This window comes from Mustelus asterias, chromosome 21 (assembly GCF_964213995.1).
Source record: "Mustelus asterias chromosome 21, sMusAst1.hap1.1, whole genome shotgun sequence".
In the NCBI taxonomy this organism is placed as follows: Eukaryota; Metazoa; Chordata; class Chondrichthyes; order Carcharhiniformes; family Triakidae; genus Mustelus; species Mustelus asterias.
Genome location: NC_135821.1, coordinates 30723663 through 30749061, shown reverse-complemented (window position 1 = coordinate 30749061; position 25399 = coordinate 30723663). Strand labels below are relative to the sequence as shown.

At 43.8% G+C, this 25399-nt stretch overlaps 1 protein-coding gene across 1 annotated transcript in view; it reads left to right on the top strand.

The window, feature by feature from the left end:
* The window catches only part of kcnq4 (potassium voltage-gated channel subfamily Q member 4), a 573223-nt gene that overhangs the window by 486326 nt on the left and 61498 nt on the right, over positions 1–25399 (top strand). Inside the window, exon 9 of the mRNA XM_078237159.1 lies at positions 8536–8688. Within this exon, the coding sequence (XP_078093285.1) occupies positions 8536–8688 (153 nt within the window). The remainder of the gene's footprint in view (positions 1–8535; positions 8689–25399) is intronic.

Sequence of the window (25399 nt, the reverse complement as noted above, 5' to 3'; positions counted from 1 at the left end):
CCTCTGTCTTCGATCAGACAGCCAGTTACCTATCCAATCGGCCAACTTTCTCTCTATCCCACACCTCCTCACTTACATCATAAGCCGACCATGGGGGACCTTATCAAACGCCTTACTAAAATCCATATATATGACATCAACTGCCCTACCTTCATCAACACGCTTAGTTACCTCCTCAAAAAATTCAATCAAATTTGTGAGGCACGACTTGCCCTTCACGAATCCATGCTGACTATCCCGGATTAATCCGCATCTTTCTAAATGGTCGTAAATCCCATCTCTAAGGACCTTTTCCATCAATTTACCAACCACCGAAGTAAGACTAACCAGTCTATAATTACCAGGGTCATTTCTATTCCCTTTCTTAAACAGAGGAACAACATTCGCCATTCTCCAGTCCTCTGGCACCATCCCCGTGGACAGCGAGGACCCAAAGATCAAAGCCAAAGGCTCTGCAATCTCATCCCTTGCCTCCCAAAGAATCCTAGGATACATTTCATCAGGCCCAGGGGACTTATCGACCTTCAGTTTATTCAAAACTGCCAGGACATCCTCCCTCCGAACATCTATTTCCTCCAGCCTATTAGCCTGTAACACCTTCTCTTCCTCAAAAACATGGCCCCTCTCCTTGGTGAACACTGAAGAAAAGTATTCATTCATCACCTCGCCTATCTCTACTGACTCCATACACAAGTTCCCACTACTGTCCTTGACCGGCCCTAACCTCACCCTGGTCATTCTTTTATTCCTCACATAAGAGTAAAAAGCCTTGGGGTTTTCCTTGATCCGACCCGCCAAGGACTTCTCGTGTCCCCTCCTAGCTCTCCTAAGCCCCTTTTTCAGCTCATTCCTTGCTAACTTGTAACCCTCAATGGAGCCATCTGAACCTTGTTTCCTCATCCCTACATAAGCTTCCCTCTTCCTTTTCACAAGAGATTTTCTTTTCAGTTTTTTCCCTTAGTCCAGTCAAGCTTGGCACATATCAGAGTCACAAATAAATATACTGATCCAACCTTATGATTTAAATGGGATGGAGTCCTGTCTGACAGAGAAGCTCCATCTCTGGAACTTTTATTATGCAGTATTCACAGAGGAGCACTCTTGTCTTTGGATATGATTACTTTGTTATTTTAACAGCATTTTAAAATACTTCAGCTGATTGCACAACCTATTTATAGGCTGTATTTATTCGGAAGGAGAGGCTGCAATTGATTGCATAGTATAAATGAAACTTGTGTCTTATGAACTAGCAGGAGCTTGATTGCCACTCCCTTATCCCACTGCTTAGTCAAATAACGTATAAACCTAGTGAACAAATGTTAACATGAAGAATAGCTATTTGGGAAAATATGTTGAAGACTACCACTGTCCATGAAACAATGTGCTCAGACAAGGAGAGGACAAAAAGACCCTGTCCACCTAATATTTGTATGCTCACCCATAGCTAAAAATTAAAGCCCTGAAATTCCTAGCCTCTGCCGATAGGCTCAAGTCAGTAAAGCAGTTTCCCGCATCCCTTGTCAAAGATATGGTTGCTTAACTAAGGTGAGAGAATTGTGCCTGTGCAATTGCTTCAGTAGTTCCTGCGCCAGTACCCCTGCCAGAGATGAAGTGACCTATATCAGTTTGCCTGATATGTGCCAAGCTTGACTGGACTAAGGGAAAAAAACTGAAAAGAAAATCTCTTTGCCCTCAGCACATCAAAATTGTCTTATCAACCCTCTTTGATACCATTTTACCCTGAATTTTCAATGGCTTCATACTGGAATCAGTAAAAAATTGGGACCATCACTAGGCCAATAATGAAAGCTATGATGCCTACTCTCAGCTGGTGTGAACTCCATTGGGTTTATCTTCTCCCATACACGACCTATGGATGTGAGGAGACAGCAAGGAGATCCAGCCCTGCACCTCACCAGAAGTGCTACAAAAAATGGAATGGAATCCCATGCTGAAATTTCTGGATCCCTCCATTAAAATCAGTCTTTCCATCCTCTCTGGCTGCAGGAACTTTGGGCACTAAATGTTTCTTGAGAATTAAGTGTCTTCCTGGCAATTTATACAGATAGGCACTGAAATTCCTCTCATTCGCTTTCACTGCATGGCTGAGCAGGGCTCTCTACTTGAGCCCCTCACCAGTTCCTGATACTTTGCAGTTAATCTATATCTATAGCAGATATCTATTTATGGAGCAGCTAGGCACCTCTCGTTGGTAGATGGGGACAAGGGTGGAAACTCTCAGTGACCAATTGCATTGAGGAAACCCTGGCCTTTTAAATTAGAAATCACCCAGATACCCTGAACATCATGGATTGTTATTGATATACAAACATCCTTTAGGTGCAGCTGTGCCAGTGAACAAACATTAGAAATTAAATTAGGATGCCTAACTTCCTTGCTTACGCAAAGCCATACACGTTCCTTTTTGAGGGCAGGTTGTAATTCTGATGGATGAAAAATGAGACCATGCTTCAGCACAGAATCGCAGAATAGTTCCAGCACACAATGAAGCCATTCGGCCCATCGTACTGGCCCTCTGAAGAAGCAATTTACCTAGCGCCACTCCCCTGCCTTCTCTTCATTGTCCCACACATTCTTCCTTTACAGATAATAATCCAATTCCCTCTTGAATGCCTCTCTCCCACACTCTCAGATAGTGCATTCCAGATCCTAACCCCTCGCTGTGTGAAACTGTCTCCACCACACTCTCAGACAGTGCATTCCAGGTCCTAACCACTCACTGTGTGAATCTGTCTCCACCATACTCTCAGACAGTGCATTCCAGGTCCTAACCACTCACTGTGTGAATCTGTCTCCACCACACTCTCAGACAGTGCATTCCAGGTCCTAACCACTCACTGTGTGAATCTGTCTCCACCACACTCTCAGACAGTGCATTCCAGGTCCTAACCACTCGCTGTGTGAATCTGTCTCCACCACACTCTCAGACAGTGCATTCCAGGTCCTAACCACTCACTGTGTGAATCTGTCTCCACCACACTCTCAGACAGTGCATTCCAGGTCCTAACCACTCGCTGTGTGAATCTGTCTCCACCACACTCTCAGACAGTGCATTCCAGGTCCTAACCACTCACTGTGTGAATCTGTCTCCACCACACTCTCAGACAGTGCATTCCAGATCCTAACCACTCGCTGTATAAAACAACTTTTCCTCATGCCTCCATTGCTTTTTTTGTCAATTCCCTTAAATTTGTGCTGCCTTGTTTTCAATCCTTCCACCAATGGAAACAGTTTCTTCCCTAGCTACTCATCATGCTTTTGCATAACACAATCAAATAAGTCAGGTAATCTAACATAACCAGATCCGGGGTCAACTCTAGTCCCTGCCAAGTTTACATTCAATATCTGAGGAAATTTGGAGCCATGTCCTTTCCACATGAAGCACCAAAAAATGATACCTGCTGCCATAGAAACATAGTAAGTATGAGCAGGAGCAGGCCATTTGGCCCTTTGAGCCTGCTCCACCATTCATTATGATTATGGCTGATCATCAAACTCAATAGCCCGATCCCGCCTTCCCCCATATCCTTTGATTCCCTGTACCCTCGACCTATATCTAACTCCTTCTTGAAAACATTGTTCATCGTGAATATAATCCTAAAATAAGTCAATCTCTCCTCATTTGTCAGACCCGCCATCCCAGGAATCATTCTGGTAAACCTTTGCTGCACTCCCTCCTTCATAAGAACATCTTCCTCAGATAAGAAGACCAAAACTGGACATAATATTCCAGGTGTGGCCTCACAAAGGCCCTGTATAACTGCAGCAAGACATCCCTGCTCCTGTACTTGAATCTCCCGTTATAAAGGCCAACACACCACTTTCCTTCTTCACCACCTGCCAGATCCTTTGGCCCAGTGGATTGTTGACACTCTAATGCTGTAGGAAGTATTCTAGCTGTCTGAATTGTACAGTGTTGATACTTCCAAGAAAGTCAGTCCGTGGTTTATTAAGTCTTCATGTATGTGTCACTCTCTAACCACACAAACAAACACATAAAACTTCCATGCATTTCGGATCCTGGACCTAAGATTAGACAGAATCCAAGCTGTTTTGCCTTTAAGGACACATAAGAAGTTTAAATTCATGTTACCATTATTTCTTTTACCATCAGTAATGAGTCCAAGTAGCCAGTTTCAGATTTTACCCGCCAATAAGACAACAACAAAAAGAATAACATTTTCCAAACGTCTAGGTGCACAAAATTTCTGCAGGTTTATCCAACAAATAAATAAAATTATAACAAATCCTGAGATTCAGTCATGGGCTCAGGGGCTGTACATGATCTGGGGCCACAGTTTTGACGTTCCACAGCAAAGTGCATTTTTGATTTGAATAAGAATATAACTATTACCAGTTGCCACATATTTACAGGGTAATCTATAGTAATCATACAGTTTACTTTGAAGTTATGGAACAAGGAAAGAACAAATGTTCTGTATATTTTTTGAGTAGTCATGTGGTTTAAATGGAAAATGCTGTCTTATTCAGGACTATAATTATGCTGCAGACTTGATCTACAAGTTGATATTGAGCCCGAATGCTCGCCCCATAAGACTGTACTGGGAGCTTTGCTGCACTGTGCCAACTGCTTAGCTCCATCCCAGTAATTACCTGGTGTCACTGTCTCCTTCACTTTCTCCTGTGTTATGTGCTCAGTGTGACTAAACTTCTTCTCTACTTTCAGTGACAGCCTTTGCTGCATGAGAAGCTCCTTCTTGAATTGTTCAACTGAAAGTCCTATTTTTCTTTTTCTACACTCCTTTTCACTCTCACCCTGTTCCCAAACTTCTTATTTGCCCCGTTAGCTTTGATTTTTCTGTAGAACCACTTTAAATTTAGTTTCAGGTTTATTCAGTAGTAGTGTGTGTGATATCATTATAGCTGTCACTTTTAGTGACCTGACTGTCAACCTTAATTATACATAGCACAGTTTGATGAGCATTTCCCTTTCCATTCTCAAGGGAAGAGAACCTCTACTTAATGGAATCATTCACTAGTCTTATTTTTGTTTGTTTGTTCCCTGGAATTGCATCTGTTGATTAAACCTTGGACAAGAGCATAAAGAAAGGATCATTTTTTCCAACAATAAGTTAGGTTGATGAAGGTGAAGAGAATTTAACCAAACTAAAATGTTCTAAAATGCCATATAAGTACCTACAGGAACAAATGTCTAAACTCTAGAGCTTACTTGATGGTGGAAAATCTGTATAAATGTGCCTCAGCAGGATCTTTTGATTTCAGAATTGGTTGATAGAGCATGTCTATTCTTTTGCTTTATGGTATTGTCTCATAGACAGTTCCAACCGTTTATCTCTTCATCCTCCTGATCAAATAGCTTGGCCCATGAAAGAATAGAAGAGTGATTGACTGACTGAGAAGGGTGGATAGCACCACGTGATGCAATGTCCAAGTCTGGTGTTATTGTGAAAGCCTCTCGATTACAGAATTAATGACTGAAGCAATTTAGTGGCAATATCTTAATGTCATTTAGCTCTGTTACTTTGGGGTGGAGAGGTTTGTGGGGTGGAATGCAAGCTAAAATAATTCCACCTGAAACATTATTCCGTCTCTGTGAGTCTCCTGAACTTATCAACTTCAATGTCTTCATTCTTTCTCTCCCCCCATCTTTCTCTCTATTCATCTCGCTCTCTCCCTATCCCTTTCTCTACCTCACCTTGTGGCTGTTCTCTGTTGCTGCATGATTGGATGATAATTTATGATCTACTGGCTCTTTCCCTTGATTTTCCAAACCTGTGCTGGGAAAGCAGGGAAATATGCCATTACTTAAATTGGATCACTTCACAAAGGTTAAATAGTATTTGTCTCCTACCTGTCAGCTCCACTGCACCAAATGCTTTGCAAAGCACCAAACAAGGATACTCACTCTGAATGCTTTCACTGACATGCTCACGGAAACCCCACAATCTGAGAAGCTAATCATTCAGTTCATGTTTTTGTTTCATTTTTTACGGATTAAAGTGACAGTATCTTCTTGATGGATTCTGCAAATGTTGGATGAGAGCTGTTTGGGTGAGAAGCCACAAGAATTCTCATTTGTTGGTAGGAGGATGCCTTAAGTCTACAAACATGCCATATAGCACCTTCCCTTTCTTAAGCTTCCTGAATCGTATTCACCCTTCATCTTTGAATTCCCCCAGAACAGTAAGGTCACTTCTTTCCAGAACTCTTAACTGTGTCACTCTATAACTAGACATGAATAGATGGACATGACGTCTGTATATTTGGAAGCATCTATGATTAACTCAGTCTAACCAGAAATTCCCCACTCAGGACAAGGCAGAGCCAGTCCATTCTCTGACCCAGTGTGTGCACCAGTATCCTGATCCACAGCGTTACCAGGCCATGAGTGTGGCTAAAGTCAGAAGATGGATGAGATTCTCTTTCAAGCATCCATATTCTTGACTGCTTTCCTTTGTCCAAATCCTTTCCTGAACTTACCTAAACTTACCAAGTTTTCTTTTCAGTTGTGTGACCCATCAGCAGCTGATTACTCATTCACCGGCACAAACTGGTGGATTGTAATAGTCCAGTTCAGTTGTTTTTTTCTATATCGTGGGTCTGAGTAAATATAAAAGGATCAGAACCCTCCAGTGATGCACCCTCAATCTGGTCCTAATGCCAAAGTACATCAACACCAGGAACTCTATGTCTGTTGTTGAACAGCTGAAACATTGAGATACACAGAAAGATCTGCTCAGGGGAGTTGGACACATATTTTCTTTGTGCCCACTTTCAAATAGAGCTTTCTAATCTGTACTGGAAAAATCTGATAGGTTGCTTTTGGAATGGAATGATTTCCATTTTTTCTGAACATGTTTGGATTTTTTTGTTGAACTTCTTCCTCGCTCAGTGTCTCGGTGAATGGCAGCGAGTGTGGTTTTCCGCCCCTCCAGGAAGATTATTTCTGGTTATCTGTCAATATGCCATAGTAGGCACTGCAACTGGTCAAAAGGTCCTTTGTTAGGGAAGGGGGAAGCCAACCAGGATTCTAGCTCTTGATGGTCCACTCAATGACCTTTGCTGGAAACTTTGAGTAACAGCAGAATTGCCTTAGTTTTAAAGCCCTCAGTGGTTGATGATTTTCACTTGAGAACTAGCCACTTAGTTGAGGTACTAGAGGGCAGTTGGCACCTGTGGAACCATCCTGTTGCAAAAGTCAGCATCTTCAGAAGAAGAGGAAAGAAACCTGTGACAAAGAGCATTGAGTTCAGATTCTCATAACAGCACAGAGAGCCTGGTGCCCACCACAGCTCTGGGATGGGACCTGATATCTGAAATTTAGTATTGCTGTGATGCTTGACATCAACAACAGTGCCACTACCAACTTACATTTATATAACAGCTTTTAACATAGTAAAACATCCTAAGAGGTAACAGTAATCAGAACTTGACACTGAATCTCATAAGGTATTAAGGCAGAGCTTGGCCAAAAAGGTTGGTTGTAAGGAGCAATTTAAAGGAAGAAACAGTTGGTTGAGAGGTGGAGAGATTTGGGCAGAAAATTCCAGAGCTTAGGGTCTTGTCAGCTGAAGGCTTGGCCGCCAGTGACAAAGCAATTAAAATCAGAGATATGAATTGAAGGAGTGCTGAAATTTGGAGGGTTATTGGGCTGGAGGAGATTACAGAAATAGGGAGGGATGAATTTGTGAACTAGGGTGAGAATTTAAAAATTGAGGCATTGCATAGCCGGGGAGCCGATTTTGATCCGTGAGCATACTGGTGATGGGGACTGGCAGCTGGTGCAAAGAGAGTTTGAATCAAATCAGGTTTGTGGAGGGTTGAATGTGGGAAGTGTGTATTGGAATAGTTGGCTCCAGAGGCAAGAAAAACATGGATGAGGGTTTTGGCAGCAGAGGGGTTTTGGGGGTGGGAGAAGAGGGGAGCGATGTTAATGTTGTATGATGTGGAATGAGGCAGCTTTAATGATGGCACTGACATGTGGTTGGATGCTCACCTCTGGGTGTAATATGACACCAAGATTATAGATAGACTGGGTCAGCCTCAGACAGTTGCCACGGAGAGTAATGGAATTGGTGACAAGGGAACACAGTTTGCTCTGGGAACTGAAGACAATGGGTTTGATTGTCTCAAAGTTTCATTGGAGAAATTTTTAACTCATCCAGTATTGGATGTTAGTCACATTATTTGACAATTTAGAGACAGCTGTAGTGCAAAATGTCGGTCACAAAGCCTTATTTTACTAAAGTACATGAAAGTGCTGCCTCCAGAGCAAATAGCATTTCCTCCTCAGTTAAAGCTGGGTGATGTTCCCACATAACAACATAGTTTTCAATCTGTCCCTTGGTTCTGTTTAGTGAGGGTGATGTCATGAAACTGTGGTTCTACCACAAAAAAATCCTAACCAGCTTTTCCCTGGACACCATAGCACAAACCATGCAAAAAAATGAAAGATACTGTCTCTTTAAGTGAATCAGAATGTTTGGCATCAGAAAGGAATGATCATTTTCATTTGTTAAAACCAAACTCTAGAGAACTGGCAGTTATGCTTGAATCACTGAGCCGTTGGCGCAATGGTGGACTTAGAAATTCAGACTGCAAAAAATTACAAGAAGAATCCCCACGGATACATTCATTTCATTCAAGTCAAAGACTAATTGTCCCCCCCTGTAATTTGGGGGAGAGGTAGGTGACAAATATATTTACCTTAAGCTAAAATTCACATCTGTTTACATGTGTGAGTCTGTGTATGTTTCTCTTCAGGGATGATTGTATGTTTTCATTGTTCATCTGTAAGTTAAAAGTCAGCTCATGGGATGAGGGGCTGCATTCTCTCTTTTATTTGGCAAGTCTTAGGGCAAAGGAATGCAAAATAGGTGTTGGTGATAGCTTGGTAATGCCATTACGCTGCCGACTCAATGGATTCCAGTCTTTTGCTGAGCATAGGGGAAGAGAGCAGATATTTGACAGCAGATGGGTGATAGCTTCCTCAAAGGAAATGTCAACCAGCTGGGTTTGATTGCGAAGAATAATTTTCCTCGCTTCCTTCTCAGTTGGGGAATCTTGATTGATGGTTTGAAGCTGAGAAGAAATAAATTCAGAGGAGAATGAATGACAAGGATTACTTCAGGATCCTGTCATGAGTGCATGTTCTGACTCTGCTCACCCACAGGCCAGTTATATTTACTGTGCATTTGGATTATCGTTCACAAGACATTTAGCTCTTACATTAAGTAATAATAGTTGCCTATACCAGCAGAGTGCCCAAGAGAAGGCTTCAGTTTTCACATCTTTCCTCTTGCAGGACACCCATTACAGTTAAACCAGAAAACTGAGGTGTCCTTTAGGATACACACCTGCAGTGACGAGGTAACGCCTTACCCTCCAAACATGCCGAGGGTCATCTCCTCACTCTCATTGTTGTAAGCCGCTGCAGAAAGTGGGAGACATAAGCAGAGAAATTCAAAAATACTGGGGAAGAGAAAGTAGTCACTCATCCCAACAGCTGTGCTCCTGTCTTTACCATATCACGTTATTGATCTCCATTTCTCTTTCCATCCTTCCATTCATTAACATCAGTGGGAAAAAAAAGTCGGATGACAGGTTTGTGTCTATCAGGACAGAATTCAAAGTTACGTTCTCTAATTTTCAGTCCCAGTGAAAAATGTGTTTGCTATGTTGAATTAAACTGTGATTTATTTTTAAAATATCAATATTATTGCAAGATAGACTGATTACATCTTGCTGCCAACATTTTTTGAACTATTCCTTTGTTCTGCTTACATTTTATTTGTAGTTTTACATCCAAAGCTGTATTATTGTTAAAAGCTTGTTGTTCTGACTATTCAGAACCTTTCATATTTTGGTCTGTGCTTCTCAAGAGAGATGCAAGATATAGTTTTCTTTACTGAAGTAAAATTAAAGATATTTGAGAAATTGGGGCAGTTAGTGTCAGGCTTTTATCTCTGGAAACCAGGATTTCAATCCAGTTGAGGTTGATGGGATGAAGGGCTCTCTCTGAAGACTGAAGTGATTTTATTTGAGTGACTTCTGTAAAATTTGGTTGTGCATTGCCTTTATATTTGGCAGTAAGAAGTCTCACAACACCAGGTTAAAGTCCAACAGGTTTATTTGGTAGCAAAATCCACTAGCTTTCGGAGCGCTGCTCCTTCGTCAGGTAAGTGGGAGTTCTCGGGGTTGCCACTTCCGCACTGAAATGGCATTCTCATCATTTGCAGACTTCGGGTGCGGTATTTGATGGACATCATTTTGAGTGGGTTATTAACACGGGCATTGGGAGCATGGATGGAAAGAATGCAGAGTAGGAAAATCAGTCAGAGTGTAATGTTGATTTGATATTATCAGTGCCATTTCCAAGCTGAGCACTCCAGCTAACACCATCTCAGCTGAGCATGTGTGCATCAGTAGCAAGAACTGTACCCCCATTCCCATGATGTGGAGATGCCGGCGTTGGACCAACGCTGGCATCTCCACATCATGGCTACCATCGACACCGCAAACTGCCGGTTCCAAGTGGAGAGGATCTCCAAGAAGATCGCGCATATTGACACAGAGGGTTTCCCCCATTCCCAGCCAGCACAACTTCAAGAGAGCATTAACCATTGTCAAGTTAGTTCTAACTCCAAGAGCTCTGCTCAGACCATTTTCTCCCAGTAGTTTCTATCCCCTTATCCATTAGCATGACAATGAGAATAGGCAGAGAAGACAAGGAGGAGTACAAATTGATTAAAGAGGGAGGAGGAGAAGGGAACATGATCCACCTAGAATTTCAGGAGTGTTTATCTTTTTGCAACCTCAGTGATGAACAGTGTGTGCAATGTCTCAGCTTCATCAAGGAGGTACTCACTGAAATCTGCCTTCTGTTGTTGACAGAACTGTGGCCTCCAAGCAGGGTGAGAATGGCATTGTCGGGAGCTGGGAAGGTGACTGTGGACTTAAATGTTTTTGTTTGACTTCTTACAGGCTGTAACAGGCGATATTTCCAAAATATCCCAGTTTACAGTCCACTGTTGTATTAGGTTCCCTATGCAAGGAGAACTGAATACATTTCATTCTATTCAGGCTGAGAGAAGCATAGAGCATTAATGCAGCATCAGGAGGATTGCAGGCTTTCCCTTTGTCCAGTGTGCTATTAACTAAACTCACGTTGCGTTTTGGGTGCCATGTGTAAATTCAGAAACATACAGCCACCAAAAGGGATTTCCCTTCCTCAATGTCCAGCTGGTGTGTGACTATGAGAATTCTACTGGTCAATTCCCTATATTCTGGCAGCAATCATGATGCCTTTATTTTGCAGCTGTCAACAGTACCATCAACATTTGAGCCATTTTGAGGTGGTTACTAGTGACAAGGGATATCCACTGACTTCTGGCTTGTGACTCTGGTGCACAGCCCATGCACAAATGGCAGCATGTGCATAATACAAGCCATGCTGCCACATGAAATGTGAATGAACATTTAAGCAACACTCCAATTACCTGAACTATACTGGAGGAGCCCTGCATGACCCGTCCTCTTTTTTTTGGCGATGATAGTTAAGTTGTCTACATAGATCAAGTTTTCTGAGGTGATTCAGTACGATTGTGATATGTGCAATTATCACCATAAACATTCAATTTGAGTCCAACAACTTGAGAGATTTGATACAATTCCTCTCCCCTCGGTTCACTGTGGTCGAAAGGCCTTAGGACAGCGAACTTCCCTCATTGCGCCTCTGTGGCAGCTGCCCCAAGCTTTAGTGCATCTCTCAGCACGGAGTCCTGGGCTTTGGAATGTGCCAGTCTGCAACACTTGATCAGGGACAACTCCTTGTACTGGAAGATCAACAAGTTTCGGGCAGACCAAGGAGCGTCTTCCACCGAGTTGATGATCCTCCAGCAACAGCTGATGGTTGTCTTGGTGTGTCACTGGGAACAGCCAGTAGAGCGCAGAGTCCTCCATCTCTGGGAACAACCAGTAGAGTGCAGAGTCCTGCATCCCTGGGAACAGCCCGTAGAGCACAGAGTCCTGTCTCCCTGGGAACAGCCCGTGGGAGACAAAGTCCTCATTCCTGGGAACAGCCCGTAGAGCACAGAGTCCTGCGTCACGGAGCTGCTTGGGATGAACTTCAACAAAAGCCACTGCATCTCTCTCCAGAACCTGGGAAGAGCTTGTGGAGCACAGAGTTCCACAAGGAGGTGGACAACAGTCTCTTCCCCAACACTGCCACCTCGAGGGTAATGTGTGGATGGAGTGAGACTCCAGGTGTGTAAGAAAGATCTGATGGGGAGACCTTTCTCACCAGCAGCCACGCTAGGTCTTGGTGCTTGTTTGAAAGTTCTGGTGATGAGACATTTTGCCAAATGACTTTCACGGTCTGCTCAGGGAACTATCCGACAGGAGCCACCATCGCCTTTTCCCTCGGCCTCTAGGATGTTGCAAACAGACCACTGTCCAATGGACTTGTTGCCAGAGGTGTTTCTCTGCGTAAATTTTCTCATGAGAGACAGGTGTACGTCATGGTCCAACTACTTGAAGTGTTGCGCAGCAGTGTGACTAGATATATCCTTCCCAACACAGGGACAGGTAGAACCTCAGCTTGCGTGAAACTTGGTCTTTTCGTACCAAGGATCTACACACAGCTTGGCGTAGCCACCCACCAAGGTGGCCATCAGGAGGAGGGCAATGTTGGGCATGTTTTGTCCCATATGTACATTGCATCCCTGTGAACACGGTCCATTTTCAACTTCCAGATGAAGCAGAAAATAGCTTCAGTGATCATCACAGCGTAGGAGTGAGGAATAGACCAGACCTGCATCACGTACAGCAACACCGAGATGGGGACAGTGTAGAGGGAGCTTTAATTTGACCCCGTGCTGTACCTGTCCTGGGAGTGTTTGATGGGGACAGTGCAGAAGGAGCTTTACTCCGTACCTAACCATGTGCTGTGCCTGCCCTGGGAGTGTTTGCTGGTGATAGTGTAGAGGGAGCTTTACTATGTATCTAACTCCATGTTGTATCTGTCTTGGGAGTGTTTGATGAGGAAAGTGGAGAGGGATCTTTATTCTGTATCGAGCCTTGTGCGGAAACTCCCTTCATGGAGCGTGTAGAAGGAGTTGTATCCTCTATATCATCTGTCCTGTATCTGATGAGCGTCAAATGTTGTAATAATCTGTATTTCTGCACAGACATGCCTTACAACATCTCTTTTTTTCCCAAAAGGTATGGACAGGTGTGCAAATAGATTAATAGTGTTTGATGGAGCAGTGAGCTGGGTATAATTACAAGATATAATTAAGTATAAAGCAAAACATCTGCAAAATAAGATCTTTTGTTGCATATGTTCAGGAGGTTGGTTATTGTCCAATACTTTCCATTAGCAAACCAATAGCTAGAGTTTACGGCTGTGTTTTTTATTGGAGTAATGCAGTGAAAAATATATCTTGGAACCACAGAGATTGAAATGTTCAGTTTCACACCATACAGATCTTAGGAACGTGTGATATGTTGACTCAATGGGTATGACATATTGACAAATTTTCCAGCTCCGTTACCCAGCTCAGTGCTACTGAAATGGGGCTGAACTCCCGGCATGCCTCCTGGTGGCCAATTACTGAGTGTCATTGGCAGGAACTTTGCAGCAAATTAGCCAGGCTATAATGTGTGAACTGGGGCATTTAACAGAAAGAGAAATGCTGAACTTGGACATCTCTCTCTGTCAATGATTCTCATAATTCCTTCCAACATGTGCATTAATGGAAAGGAAACCGCAGCAATGCACTGGCAGGTTTGTGCGCATCAGGATAGAATCTTTAACTCAGGATCAGTGTTTCCCATGTTTATTTCAGAATTAGATTTTACATGGAATACATGCTGTCAACATTTTCTGCGTTGTCACCTCTTGCTCCTAACAGTGAATTAGCACTCTGCTATTATCAAAAACTCTTTGCGCCATCTGTGCAATGCTCCCCGCTAACTACTGTTCGCATCGAAAGGGAAGCTTTTGTTCCCTTTGCTCATTACTCATTTTAGTCAGGAATTACTTGGGACACTAGCCTTTCATTTCTGGAAACTGGGTTTGAATCCAATCCAGATTTCAGGAAGGGAATTCTCTTTTGGAACAATTTGGAACAATTTCAACTCAGTTTAATGTGGCAAAAGCCCACGTGACAAATCTATTCTTTAGCACAAGACCTTAGAATGTAAGAGACACGTGTGGAAAATGAAAAAAAAAACAATAAACAGTTATTTTCTGAGATTAAGGTTCACATGTTCAGAGGGGAATTGCACAGTAACTTCATTGCAGTGTTAATGTAAGCCTTACTTGTGACTAATAAATAAACTTAAATTAACTTTAACTTTAATATGTCCTGATGGAGAACAGTAAAGCTGGATAAACACTTCACAGAACAGTTGTTCTGGTCCCCAACATTGACATCCTTTCACATGAGAATTCAAACTCTGTTCCACCCTGATTGTGTATTAATATTGAACAGATCACTGAGAAATATAAAATGAAGTTTACATTTCCAGTTATTTGAGATGTGTTTGTCTGGCAAGATAGGATCTGCACTTTGCACAGGAGATTAGTGAATGTCAATACTTTCCATTAACAATTCAATAACTGGAATACTGACTCTTGGCACTGAAGTAATTCATGTGGAAAATATGTGTTGGAGCTACTTCAAAGATTATTGATCTGGAAGTGTTCACTTTCACATCGCACAGATGTTTAGGGACTTAGGACATGGCTGTTACTTTAGCAGGAAGAGTACCTTTATCAGGTAATCTTTTAACAGTTGCTCTAATAATCAACTTTCAAAGAGCAATCTCGCTGTTAGTGACCTGGCACTGCCCGATGCCACAGTATAGAATGACTTTTTCTCTATATCTGATTTTACTGTATCCACTCGGGGAATGTTTGATGTCCCCATGGCGCTTTGAAATTCAGGTCTTTCAAATGAGGTGCTTGTATGAAATTCCATTTTGCTAGTTCAATAGAGAGGCTATTCTTTATTAACACCTCGGTTGAAAAGTAAAAGGGGAATTAATACAAATAGATTCATCTTGCATTCATTGGTACTTGAAGAACTTGGTTACAATGCATTGGTTTGGTATTTGTCAAAACTCAGGTGACAGAGCAGAAAAGATGAAGATACAATGAATACGTGACTCTTTGGGCCTGATTTTACCATTTTCATTCTAAGTGCCGAATCTGAGCGTAGTACAGATCCAAATTAGAAATCCGTTTTCAGTGCCCCCATACGCTCTCAGCCATCTCCAGTCCGATTCGCGCTGTGGGCGGGGCTTAGTGCTGCCAGAACGATCGGAGCTCGGAACTGCTCATGGCAGTTGGAAACAAATTGGAAAAAGCGCGCCCATGTCGGATCGCTCCCAAGCAGAGAAAGCAGCCCGGGAGTGACAAGCGGGAGCAAGGGTGTATCTCGGGGCGGGGGGGAGCGCAGATGGATCTCTGGTGGGGGGGGGAGGCAGATGGATCTCTGGTGGGGGGGCAGATGGAACTCTGGTGGGGGGCAGATGGATCTCTGGTGGGGGTGCGGGGGGCGCATGGGGGTCCGCTGCCACTCTGCGGGTGACCGGTGGGGGGAGGAGGGGGGCAAGGGTGGTGATCGGTCTGGGTAGCGGGGGGTGGTGGATAAGGGGGACAGTGATGTGTGTGTGTGTGTCCCTTATTCACCCCCCCCACTACCCAGACCGATCGCCACCCCTGCCCCCCTCCCCCCCCCCACCGATCACCCATAGAGTGGCAGCGGACCCCCCCTGCGCCCCCCGCATCCCCACCAGAGATCCATCTGCCCCCCACCAGAGTTCCATCTGCCCCCCCACCAGAGATCCATCTGCCCCCCCCCCCCACCAGAGATCTATCTTCCCCCCTCACCAGAGATCTAGCTGCCCCCCCCCCGTCCCCGAGATATGTCTTTCCTGCCTCCCTCCCCCAACCCCCCAAGACAATGATCCAGCCTCACTCCCTTCCACCCCCAAGACAACGATCTGGCCTCACTCCCTCCCCCCCTCGTACAACGATCTGGCTCTCTTCCCCCGCCCCCAGATGACAATCTGGCCTCACTCCCCCCCCCCCCCCCCCGACAATGAACATGTCTCACTCCCCCCCCACTCCCCCCCAGAGAATGGTCTGGCCTCACTCCCCCTCCCCTCCAGAGGAACATCTGACCCGCCTTCCCCCACCCCCCCCCCACCACCAGAGAACGATCAGCCCTCCCCCCTACCAGACAATGATCACGCCCCCCCGCCAGAGATACATCTGACCCACCTCCTCCTCCTCCTCCCCCCCAACCAGACAACGCTCTGACCTCACTCCCCTCCTCCCCCCTCCAACCAGAGAATGATCTGACCCGCCTCCCTCCTCCCCCCCACCACTGATCTGAGTCAGGGAGCCGTTGGAAGCTCTGAACGCGCTCTTCAGAAGCTGGAGCGCCCGATTCAGACTTTTATTTAGCAGGTCCCTAAAAGCGTGGTTCCGAATTGGCAAACGTGGTGGTAAAGGGGGAAATGCTGATAGAGTTGGGCGGGCAGTTCATTAATTCTCGGTAAAGTGGCGATCTGCGCGGACACGGGTGCAGATCGCGATAAAGGCCTCACACCCGACTTTACCACGATTTCGCACCCGAAACCAGGCGCAAATTGTTGATAAAATCAGGCCCTAAGTTTTGGTTTAAAAATGATTGAAGTGATTATAGGAATGAGGCAGAAGCATTGTTAGAGAAAGGGGGAAAAAGGAAGAGTCCACATGTTAATTCAGGTCATCCTTAAAGAACTCCACCTTTGGGAACCTTTGTCCTTGCAGGGTGCAACAACATCTGGAAAGGGTAGAGTGATACTTAAAATTATATCAGCATAAATTTTCATTGCATTAAAATATCGGTTTTCATTTCTGAGTATCAGAACCAGGATAGGGTTGATTTCTTTCAAAAGCTAATTTAGATTGGTTTCTAGTACATAGATTAATCTGCCAATATGTGTGATAGAGCAGTCTTTTCAGATAAATCAGAGCTCTGGGAGATTCTGTCAACTTAAAAGATTCCTTTTTATCAATTTCCAGAAGTTGGTTCTTGCAACATGTCTGGTTGTGTCCTTCCCCATTAGTGACTGCACTCACATGAGAGACAGCATGGAGTCATATTCCTGAAAAAGGTTCATTAACAGGATTAAAATCACCACGTAGTTCAGGTTTCAGTCAGATCCAGGGATGGACCAGTTCCAGGATAGGAGCAGTATCACAGATTGAATCCAATACGTGTAATAGGGTCAAGCCCTATACTTACAAAGAGGGAAGGTTTATACACTTGTACTTGTAAAACAGCTAATTAAGATGATAGGCCCGATCCTGCAATTGTATAAAAGCTAAAATGGCAAATTAGTTCCTACATTTGTAATGAGACCAGGTTCACAAACTGGGCCTTAGGCCTATATGATTGTGGGACGATTGCAGCTCCCAAATCGATGTTAGTTCATTGGGGAAGCTCTTGAATCTTGACAAATGGAACAATGGAACAGGATTCTGATTTTAGTGAGACTAAGGCAGGAGGAGACAGATTAAAACAGGATTGACCACAGATTCCAGCAATTGTTCCCATAATTCCTACTTGCTTTGTTTGAAGCTGAATATAAGGAGTACCAAAGAGTGTAAAATTGGAGAGAAAACAAGCAAGATTCCACGGGCAGGAGGCAGGGCCTGGCAGTCGTCCCAACTAAAAGAAAGATTATTGGGTGTTTGACAACAGGCGGAAGGTAAACTCACCTTTACTGTGCCAGAAAGAAACTATGGCTGTTCATCAGTCGCTGTGCCAACTTACAAACTGAAACATCAGTTATTGGCAACAAAATCTTTGAAGTCATTCTATCAGTTTCCTTGCAGTAAGAGGCTGATAAAATATTAAATACACATGTGTATATACTCAGGAAGTACTGCAGAATCCTTCATAAACATTGCATTTTTAATTGGATTCCTCTTTCCAAAGCAAATGTTTTCTTTCTCAGAGGCTGTTCTTGTTCTCTTTTCTGCCAGTCTCTCTTTGTTCTCCTGAAGGTGTCAATTTTTATAGACCACAAATCACTCTCCTGTGCTTCATCATGAGTGAGTTAGACACTGAATGCTGAAGGCTAACTTGAACAATTTGAGTCTAAGTTGCCTAATAAGAGCCTAATTAGGCGGCATGATGGCACAGTGGTTAGCACTGCTGCCTCACAGCTCCAAGGAGCCGGGTTCAATTCCGGCTTTGGGTGACTGCCTGGGTGGGATTTTCTGGCCGCGCTCGCCCCAAAATTGAAAAATCCCACCCGAGGTCAACGGATCTTTCCATGGCCCGCTATGATTCCCATGGTGAGTGGAACGGGAAAATTCACCCCCCCACATGGAGTTTGCACGTTCTTCCCGTCCCTGCATGGGTTTCCTCCGGGTTCTCCAGTTTCCTCCCACACTCTAAAGATGTGTGGGTTAGGTGGATTGGCCACACTAAATTGCCCCTTAGTGTCCCAAGATGTGTAGGTTAGATGGATTAACCATTGGTTCTGAATCTATGGCTGGGACTTTCCGTTCCTGGCACAGCAGGTCCAACGTAACGGATGTGGTGAGCCAACCAGTGCACATTGGTAGGAGGAATCAACGGGCAGATTATTATCTAAATGGAGAGAGACTGCAGGTGAGTGAAGTACTGAGGGATCTCGTGTATGAATCACAAAAGGCTAGCAGGCAGGTCCAAGTAGTTAAGAAGGCAAATGGCCTTTATTGCAAAACGGTTGGAGTTTTAAAATAGGGAGATTTTGTTGCAAATGTGCAGGATGTTGATGGAGCCTCAGCTGGAAAACTGCGTACAGTTTTGGTTCCCTTACCTAATAAAGGATATAGTAACATTGGAGGCAGTCCAAAGGAGATTCCCAGAATGAGAGGAATGTCCTATCAATGTCCTATTATTTAAATGGAAAAAAATTACAACAGGCTACCGTGCAAGGAACCTGGGGGTCCTTGTGCATGAGTCGCAAAAACTCAGTCTGCAAGTACAACAGGTGATCAAGAAGGCAAATGGGATGTTGGCATTTATCGCGAGGGGGATAGAATATAAAAGCAGAGATGTCTTGCTGCATCTGTACAAGGCATTGATGAGGCTGCAGCTGGAATACTGTGTGCAGTTTTGGTCTCCTTACTTGCGAAAGGATATATTGGCCTTGGAGGGAGTGCAGAGAAGGTTCACCAGGTTGACACCGGAGATGAGGGGTGTAGATTATGAGGAGAGATTGAGCAGATTAGGTTTGTACTCGTTGGAGTTTCGAAGGCTGAGGGGTGATCTTATAGAGGCATATAAGATAATGAAGGGGCTGGATAGGGTAGAAGTGGAGAGATTCTTTCCACTTAGAAAGGAAACCAGAACTAGAGGGCACAGCCTCAAAATAAAGGGGGGTCAGTTTAGGACAGAGTTGAGGAGGAACTTCTTCTCACAGAGGGTGGTGAATCTCTGGAATTCTCTGCTCACTGAAGTGGTGGAGGCTACCTCGTTGAATATGTTTAAGTCACGGATGGATGGATTTCTGATCGGTAGGGGAATTAAGGGTTATGGGGAGCAGGCGGGCAAGTGGAACTGATTCACTTCAGATCAGCCATGATCTTATTGGATAGCGGGGCAGGCTCGAGGGGCTAGATGGCCTACTCCTGCTCCTATTTCTTATGTTCTTATGTTCAAGAGACTAAATAGTCGGGTTCTGTATTCCTTGGAGTTTAGAAGAGTGAGGGGGTGACCTTATTCAAACATATAAGATCTTGAAGGAGCTTGACAGGGTAGATGGTGAGATGGTGTCACTAGTGGGAGAGTCTCGAACAAGGGGGACATACCTGCAAGATAACAGTCAGTTAAAACTGAGGTGTGTAGAAATTTCTTCTCGCAGAGGGTGGTGAATCTCTGGCATTCTCTGCCCCAAAGGGTGGTGGTGGCTGGATCATTAGAAGTGTTTAAAGTAGAGGTGGATAAATATTTGATAGATCGAAGAATAGAGGGCGATGGGAAATGACACAGAAAAGGAGCTGAGGCCGGCATAGATCAGCCATGGACGTATTGAACGGTGGGGCAGGCACGAAGGATCAAGTGGCCTATTCCTGCTTCTATTTCTTGTTTTCGTGTGTAAGTTATGGTTTTACATGAGTGCAGAATCCAGAATCAGAAGTCTAATGGAAGGTTTCTTCCAAGGTTAGGTCTGTTGATTGTCACAGGGTGATCTGTCTTTCAAAAGTGAGACTTCCATGGGGGCAAAAGCATATAGAGTTGAATGAAGCTTGAAGACCCCAGTTTCAATGTTCCATTAGTTCACAAGGTAGATGAGGGCCAGGCAATTGTACCGAGACAAAGCTCTTACTGCTGCTACCTGTCAGGTGGTAAGGTGGTAGACAGTGCAGACTGCTGCTTGGAGTACTGTTCCCTTTGGAGATCAAACAGTAATTGCATGATTTAAGTCCACAGGGCAATATTACAAGTTCTAGCAGCTTGGGAAGGTCATGTGACATACCTCCCACCACTTTTCCGAGATCTTGGACAAATAATGTATTTTCCCAAGTCTGAAATCTTATGGTGCTTATGAGTCAAACTTCCTTTTGTTCTTAAAGATACAGCATCTCTGGGTCAGAATCCTGCTTTAGAAATGTAAAGATGTTTTGTGTAGCTGCAGGAAGGAGCATTAGTACTTTTTTTTTGAGATAATGGGCAGGATTTTATGGCCTTGCTTGAGCAAGGCCAGAAATTCCCACCCCAGGTCAACGCAGATTTCCGTTGCTGGACCCTTGCCCGCTCCGATTCCATGGCGGGTGAGGTGGTAGAGTTCCGTCCAATGAGTTTCTGATGGTTTGTTTTAAGGTTGAAAATTCCTCTAGTATGAGACACGGCTAGTCAGGAAAGGACTTGTACACTTAAAAAAAGATCATTTTTACATAGTCCAGGTGATGTAAATACGTGTTTGTTATCTGTCGTGGGTTAGCCCAGACACACGGAACATGGCTAGTTCTGAAGGACAAGTCTTCAGTTCTAATGCTGGGATGGTATTCAGCCCTGAAGGTTTTGCAGCATCCAGTGTTCTTAACTTGATATTATGTGGAGTGAATTGAATTGGCTGAAGACAGACATCTGACATGCTGGGGACCTCAGGAGAAGGCTGTGTTCATCCATTCAACCCTTCTGCCCTAAAAATGACTGCAAATGCTTCAGTCTTGTATTTTGCAGATATGCTGGACTCCCTCATCATTGAAGGTTGGCATATTTGTGGAGCCTCCACCTAGGAATAGTTGTTTGATTGTCCACCACCACTCACAACTGGATGTGGTAAAACTGCAGAGCTTAGACCTGATCCATGTGTTCTTTGATCTGCTGCTCCACGGTTTAGCATGTGTTCATCCTGCGTTGTAGTTTCACAGATCAGTATGTCAATTTTAGATGCTGCTCCCGGCATGTTTCTCTACACTGCTCATTGAACCAGGATTGGTCAGCTGGCTTGGTGGTGATGGTAGAGTGAGGGATCTGTCAGGTCCAGAGATTCCAGATAATGGTTGAATGTAATTCTGTTGCTGCTGATGTCCCATCGTTTCTCATTGATGCCCAGTTTTGCGCTGCTTGATCTATTCTGAATCTATGGCTGGGACTTTCCGTTCCTGGCACAGCAGGTCCAACGCAACGGATGTGGTGAGCCAACCAAAATTCCATTGACTTTGTCAGGACAGGAAAATCCTGCTGGCAGGAGGACCAGAGGTTATCCTCAGTATAAAGTTAGGATATGGACACTATTGCGGATAGATGCAGCTGTGACAATTCGATCAAATAGGTTTTTTCCTCTTGTTGGTTACCGCACCACCTGCCAAAGGCCCCGTATGGTAGATATGTCCTTCAGGACTCAACCAGTTCAGTTAGTAATGGTGCTACCGAGCCACGTTTGGTGATTGATATTGAAAACCCTACCCAGATTCCACACAGTACTTCTTACAAGTGGTGTTCTACATAAAGGAATGCTGATCATCAACTGAGGAAGGGATGTGGGTGCGGTAGGTGGTAATCGGCAGGAGGTTTCCTTACCTGTGCTTGACCTGATGCCATGAAACTTCATGGGGTCCAGAGTCAATGTTGAGGTTTTGCACGGCCACTTCCTCCTGACTGTACTGTCCTACATCTGGTGACTCTAGCCTGATGATGGGACAGGACATGCTCTTGGATGGTAATTGAGAAGTCTGGGAGACTGTCTTTAAGGTATGATTCTGTGAGTATAACTACGTTAGGCTGTTGCTTGACTAGTCTGTGGGACAGCTCTCCCAGTTTTGGTACAGGTCCCCAGATGTCAATGAGGATGACTTTGCAGGATCAACAGGGCAGGATATGCCATTTTTCTTCTGGTGCCTTGACCAACGTCAGGTAGTTTGTGGGTTTTGTTCTTATTTGACTTTCCTGTCATGGTCTGATACAACTGAGTGGTTTGCTAGGTCGTTTGAGAGGACCCTTAAGAGTCAACTACATTGCTGTGAGCTGAAGTCAACGAGAGTAAATCCATAGAATCCCTACAGTGCAGAATGAGGACATTGGGACGATCGAGACTGCATCACCCAAAGAGCATTTTTCCTGTAATTTCGTAATCATCATTCATGAGGATTTGCCTTTTATTGCAGACTTTTTTATTAATTAATTGCATTTAAACTTCTCGAGCTGCTATGGTGGAATTTAAACTCATTCCTCCACAGTAAATTACTGCTGCAGTAACATTTTGCAATGCTACCTACCATCCCCCGTACTTTGAGGAAAGTAAACAAGGAGTAGGCCATATGTCCCTTCAAGCCTGCTCTGCCATTCAGTAAAATCATGGCTGATCTGATCTTGGCCTGGACTCCACTTTCACATTCAAAGGCGTTCACAAATGATCGTACCCTGAAGTGACAGAATTCATAATGTTTCAGTAAAGGTCAGATGCTGTCCTCAGAGCCTGGGGTTAATGAATCTGGGATGTTAATAGAGCACAGGAAAACCTGAAACTTTTGCCATCTGAAGTAATAATCTATTTTAAATAAGAATTATTATTACTATAAACAGTCAATGTACATGCGGTAAGAAACTATGACAGAAAGAAGGCTGTCTTATTTTTCTCACCTGGAGCTGGTCAGTTAGGGACATTTCTTCAGGGTCTGCTTCTTCATAGCAAACATATACAGAAAATAAGTTGTTCAATAGTCACTGGACCAGTTGTGCAAATCGATATACTGCATTACCCATTTCAAGCAGCAGAGGGACAGCCATTTATTGATCTCCTTGGTTGGGGTCTGTTATGATAAATTAATAGCATGACAATATCAAAAATCAGCCAACCCCTTAAATTAGATATCTGATGGATTATATATTTTTCTTCTCATCCACTGGGTATTAAGATAATCTGGAATTCTCAATTAATTAAAGGTGATTTTAATAAAAATGTAACCTGTGGATTGTAAATAGCCACCAAAGGCTTATCCTCAGCAAGACGTTCTCAGCACCTGTCCTTTGTAAGCAGTCATATTCTTACATTTTAATGAAGGAACAATTCACAATGAAGGTGTTTCCATTTCTTTCACTTCTCTGCTTTTGGGCTGCAGTCGGATTCAGGTAACACTGCGTCTGCTTTACTTCTTTAAACCCCTAATATGTACAGTAACATTGTGCTTTTATCTTCTTCTTGACTCCTAGTCATCTCTTTAATAGTAAAAAGAATTTCTTCCGGATTCAAACCGCACGGAAACAGAGGTATCAAGCGCCTGGATAGGTCATCTGATCCTTTGGAATGCCAGCTAACTGAATCTGCATGAACCCTTCCCCTCTCAGTCCTCCAATTCCTTGCTTCAGCACACATTGGAGACTAGCCTGCTCTCCATTAGGTAGACTTTTAGATGCTTGATGTTAGATGACTTTTTATGCCTGTTCTTGCATGGGTTGATGGGTTTATTCATTTGATAATCAAGGTACTATCTTATATAACCTTCTGAAATTCCAATATAAGTTGTTACCAACCTGGAATTTCAGAATATTCATGACCTTTCCTGCTGTCAGTTGCGGTATGTTGTTTTGTGTGATGCTCACCACACTCTCGGTGAGCCTCTGCACACGGTGGAAGGTATGATGCCTATTTTTGTATAACGCTAACCATCTTCTCCAGAGTCCATTCCAGAGGAGATTGATTCAGTAACTGTGCTGTTTTAAAAGGGGCAAAAGGCACACAGTTGAAGATTTGTTTGTTTCTATTTTCTTCTGTGCTGAAATTGTTGGTGTGGGTATAGTTACACAAATGCCAGAGTCCCCCAGTGTCTCTCTGAAGGGACGATTCTCCATGTGGTTCTTCAGGTTTATTAAAGTGGAGGCATTACAGCCAATATTCACCCTCAATTGATTTCCAGTCACGTTGCAGGTTTCAGCAGGGAGCATTTAGGTCAATTGTGATACCTCCACAATCACACCAAGTGGGGTTAGTTAATTTAGCATGATTCATGGATGGGACATGGAACATTGTTCGCATAAACTCTAGAAGAAAATCCCTGAAATGTAATTTTCACCTCTCAAGTGTTTGATTTACTAGTTTTCCAAATATCCTTTCTTGTGACCCGACATTGAGAATGTATTTTTTTAAATATTGAAAAATTGACAAGAGCAAAAGACTCTTGGGAAATGATTTAACTCAGTATCAAAGGATGGAGTTGGGGCTATTGCTCCAACCAGCTCATTTCAGTCCACTAAAACTAAACAAGGGGCCAACTATTCAGTTTCTGGGTTAAATTCAGATTTGAGTTTTATATGAAATTCACTATTTACAGTGCACATTCATGTATTTTTTGGGGTCTGGAGATTGCTAATGTCAGAGTAGAGAATGGTCGTGGATTGTTTGGTTACGGTTCCCTTTCCACTCTTGCACCAAATAGGAATAAACAACTTTTGGAGTTCACCTATTTGTCCCTTGAATGCCTGCCATTGCCAGTCCACTGTCCTTCCTTTCATTAATGTTTCCCAGTCCATCACAGCCAACTCATGCCTCATACCATCATGGTTACCTTATTGAGATACAGAACCCTGGTCTCAGAATCAACTACCTCACTATCCACATTGATAAAGAATTCTATCATGGTCACTTGCCCCCAAGGGTTCTCTCACAATGCACAACACTCAGTCCAAGATAGCCTGTTCCCTTGTTAGTTCCTCACCGTATTGATCCAGAAAACCATCTCATATACACGCTCCAAGGCAAGCTTCCCATCCAAGGGCAGATGGAGTTCCTGCCTGCTGCTGATCAATGTCTATGCAGTGGGCAGGGACTGTCAGAATCGGTGTTCCCTGCTGAGTCAGGATGGCGGGCACCAAGCGCTCACCTTACTGAAAATTGATGC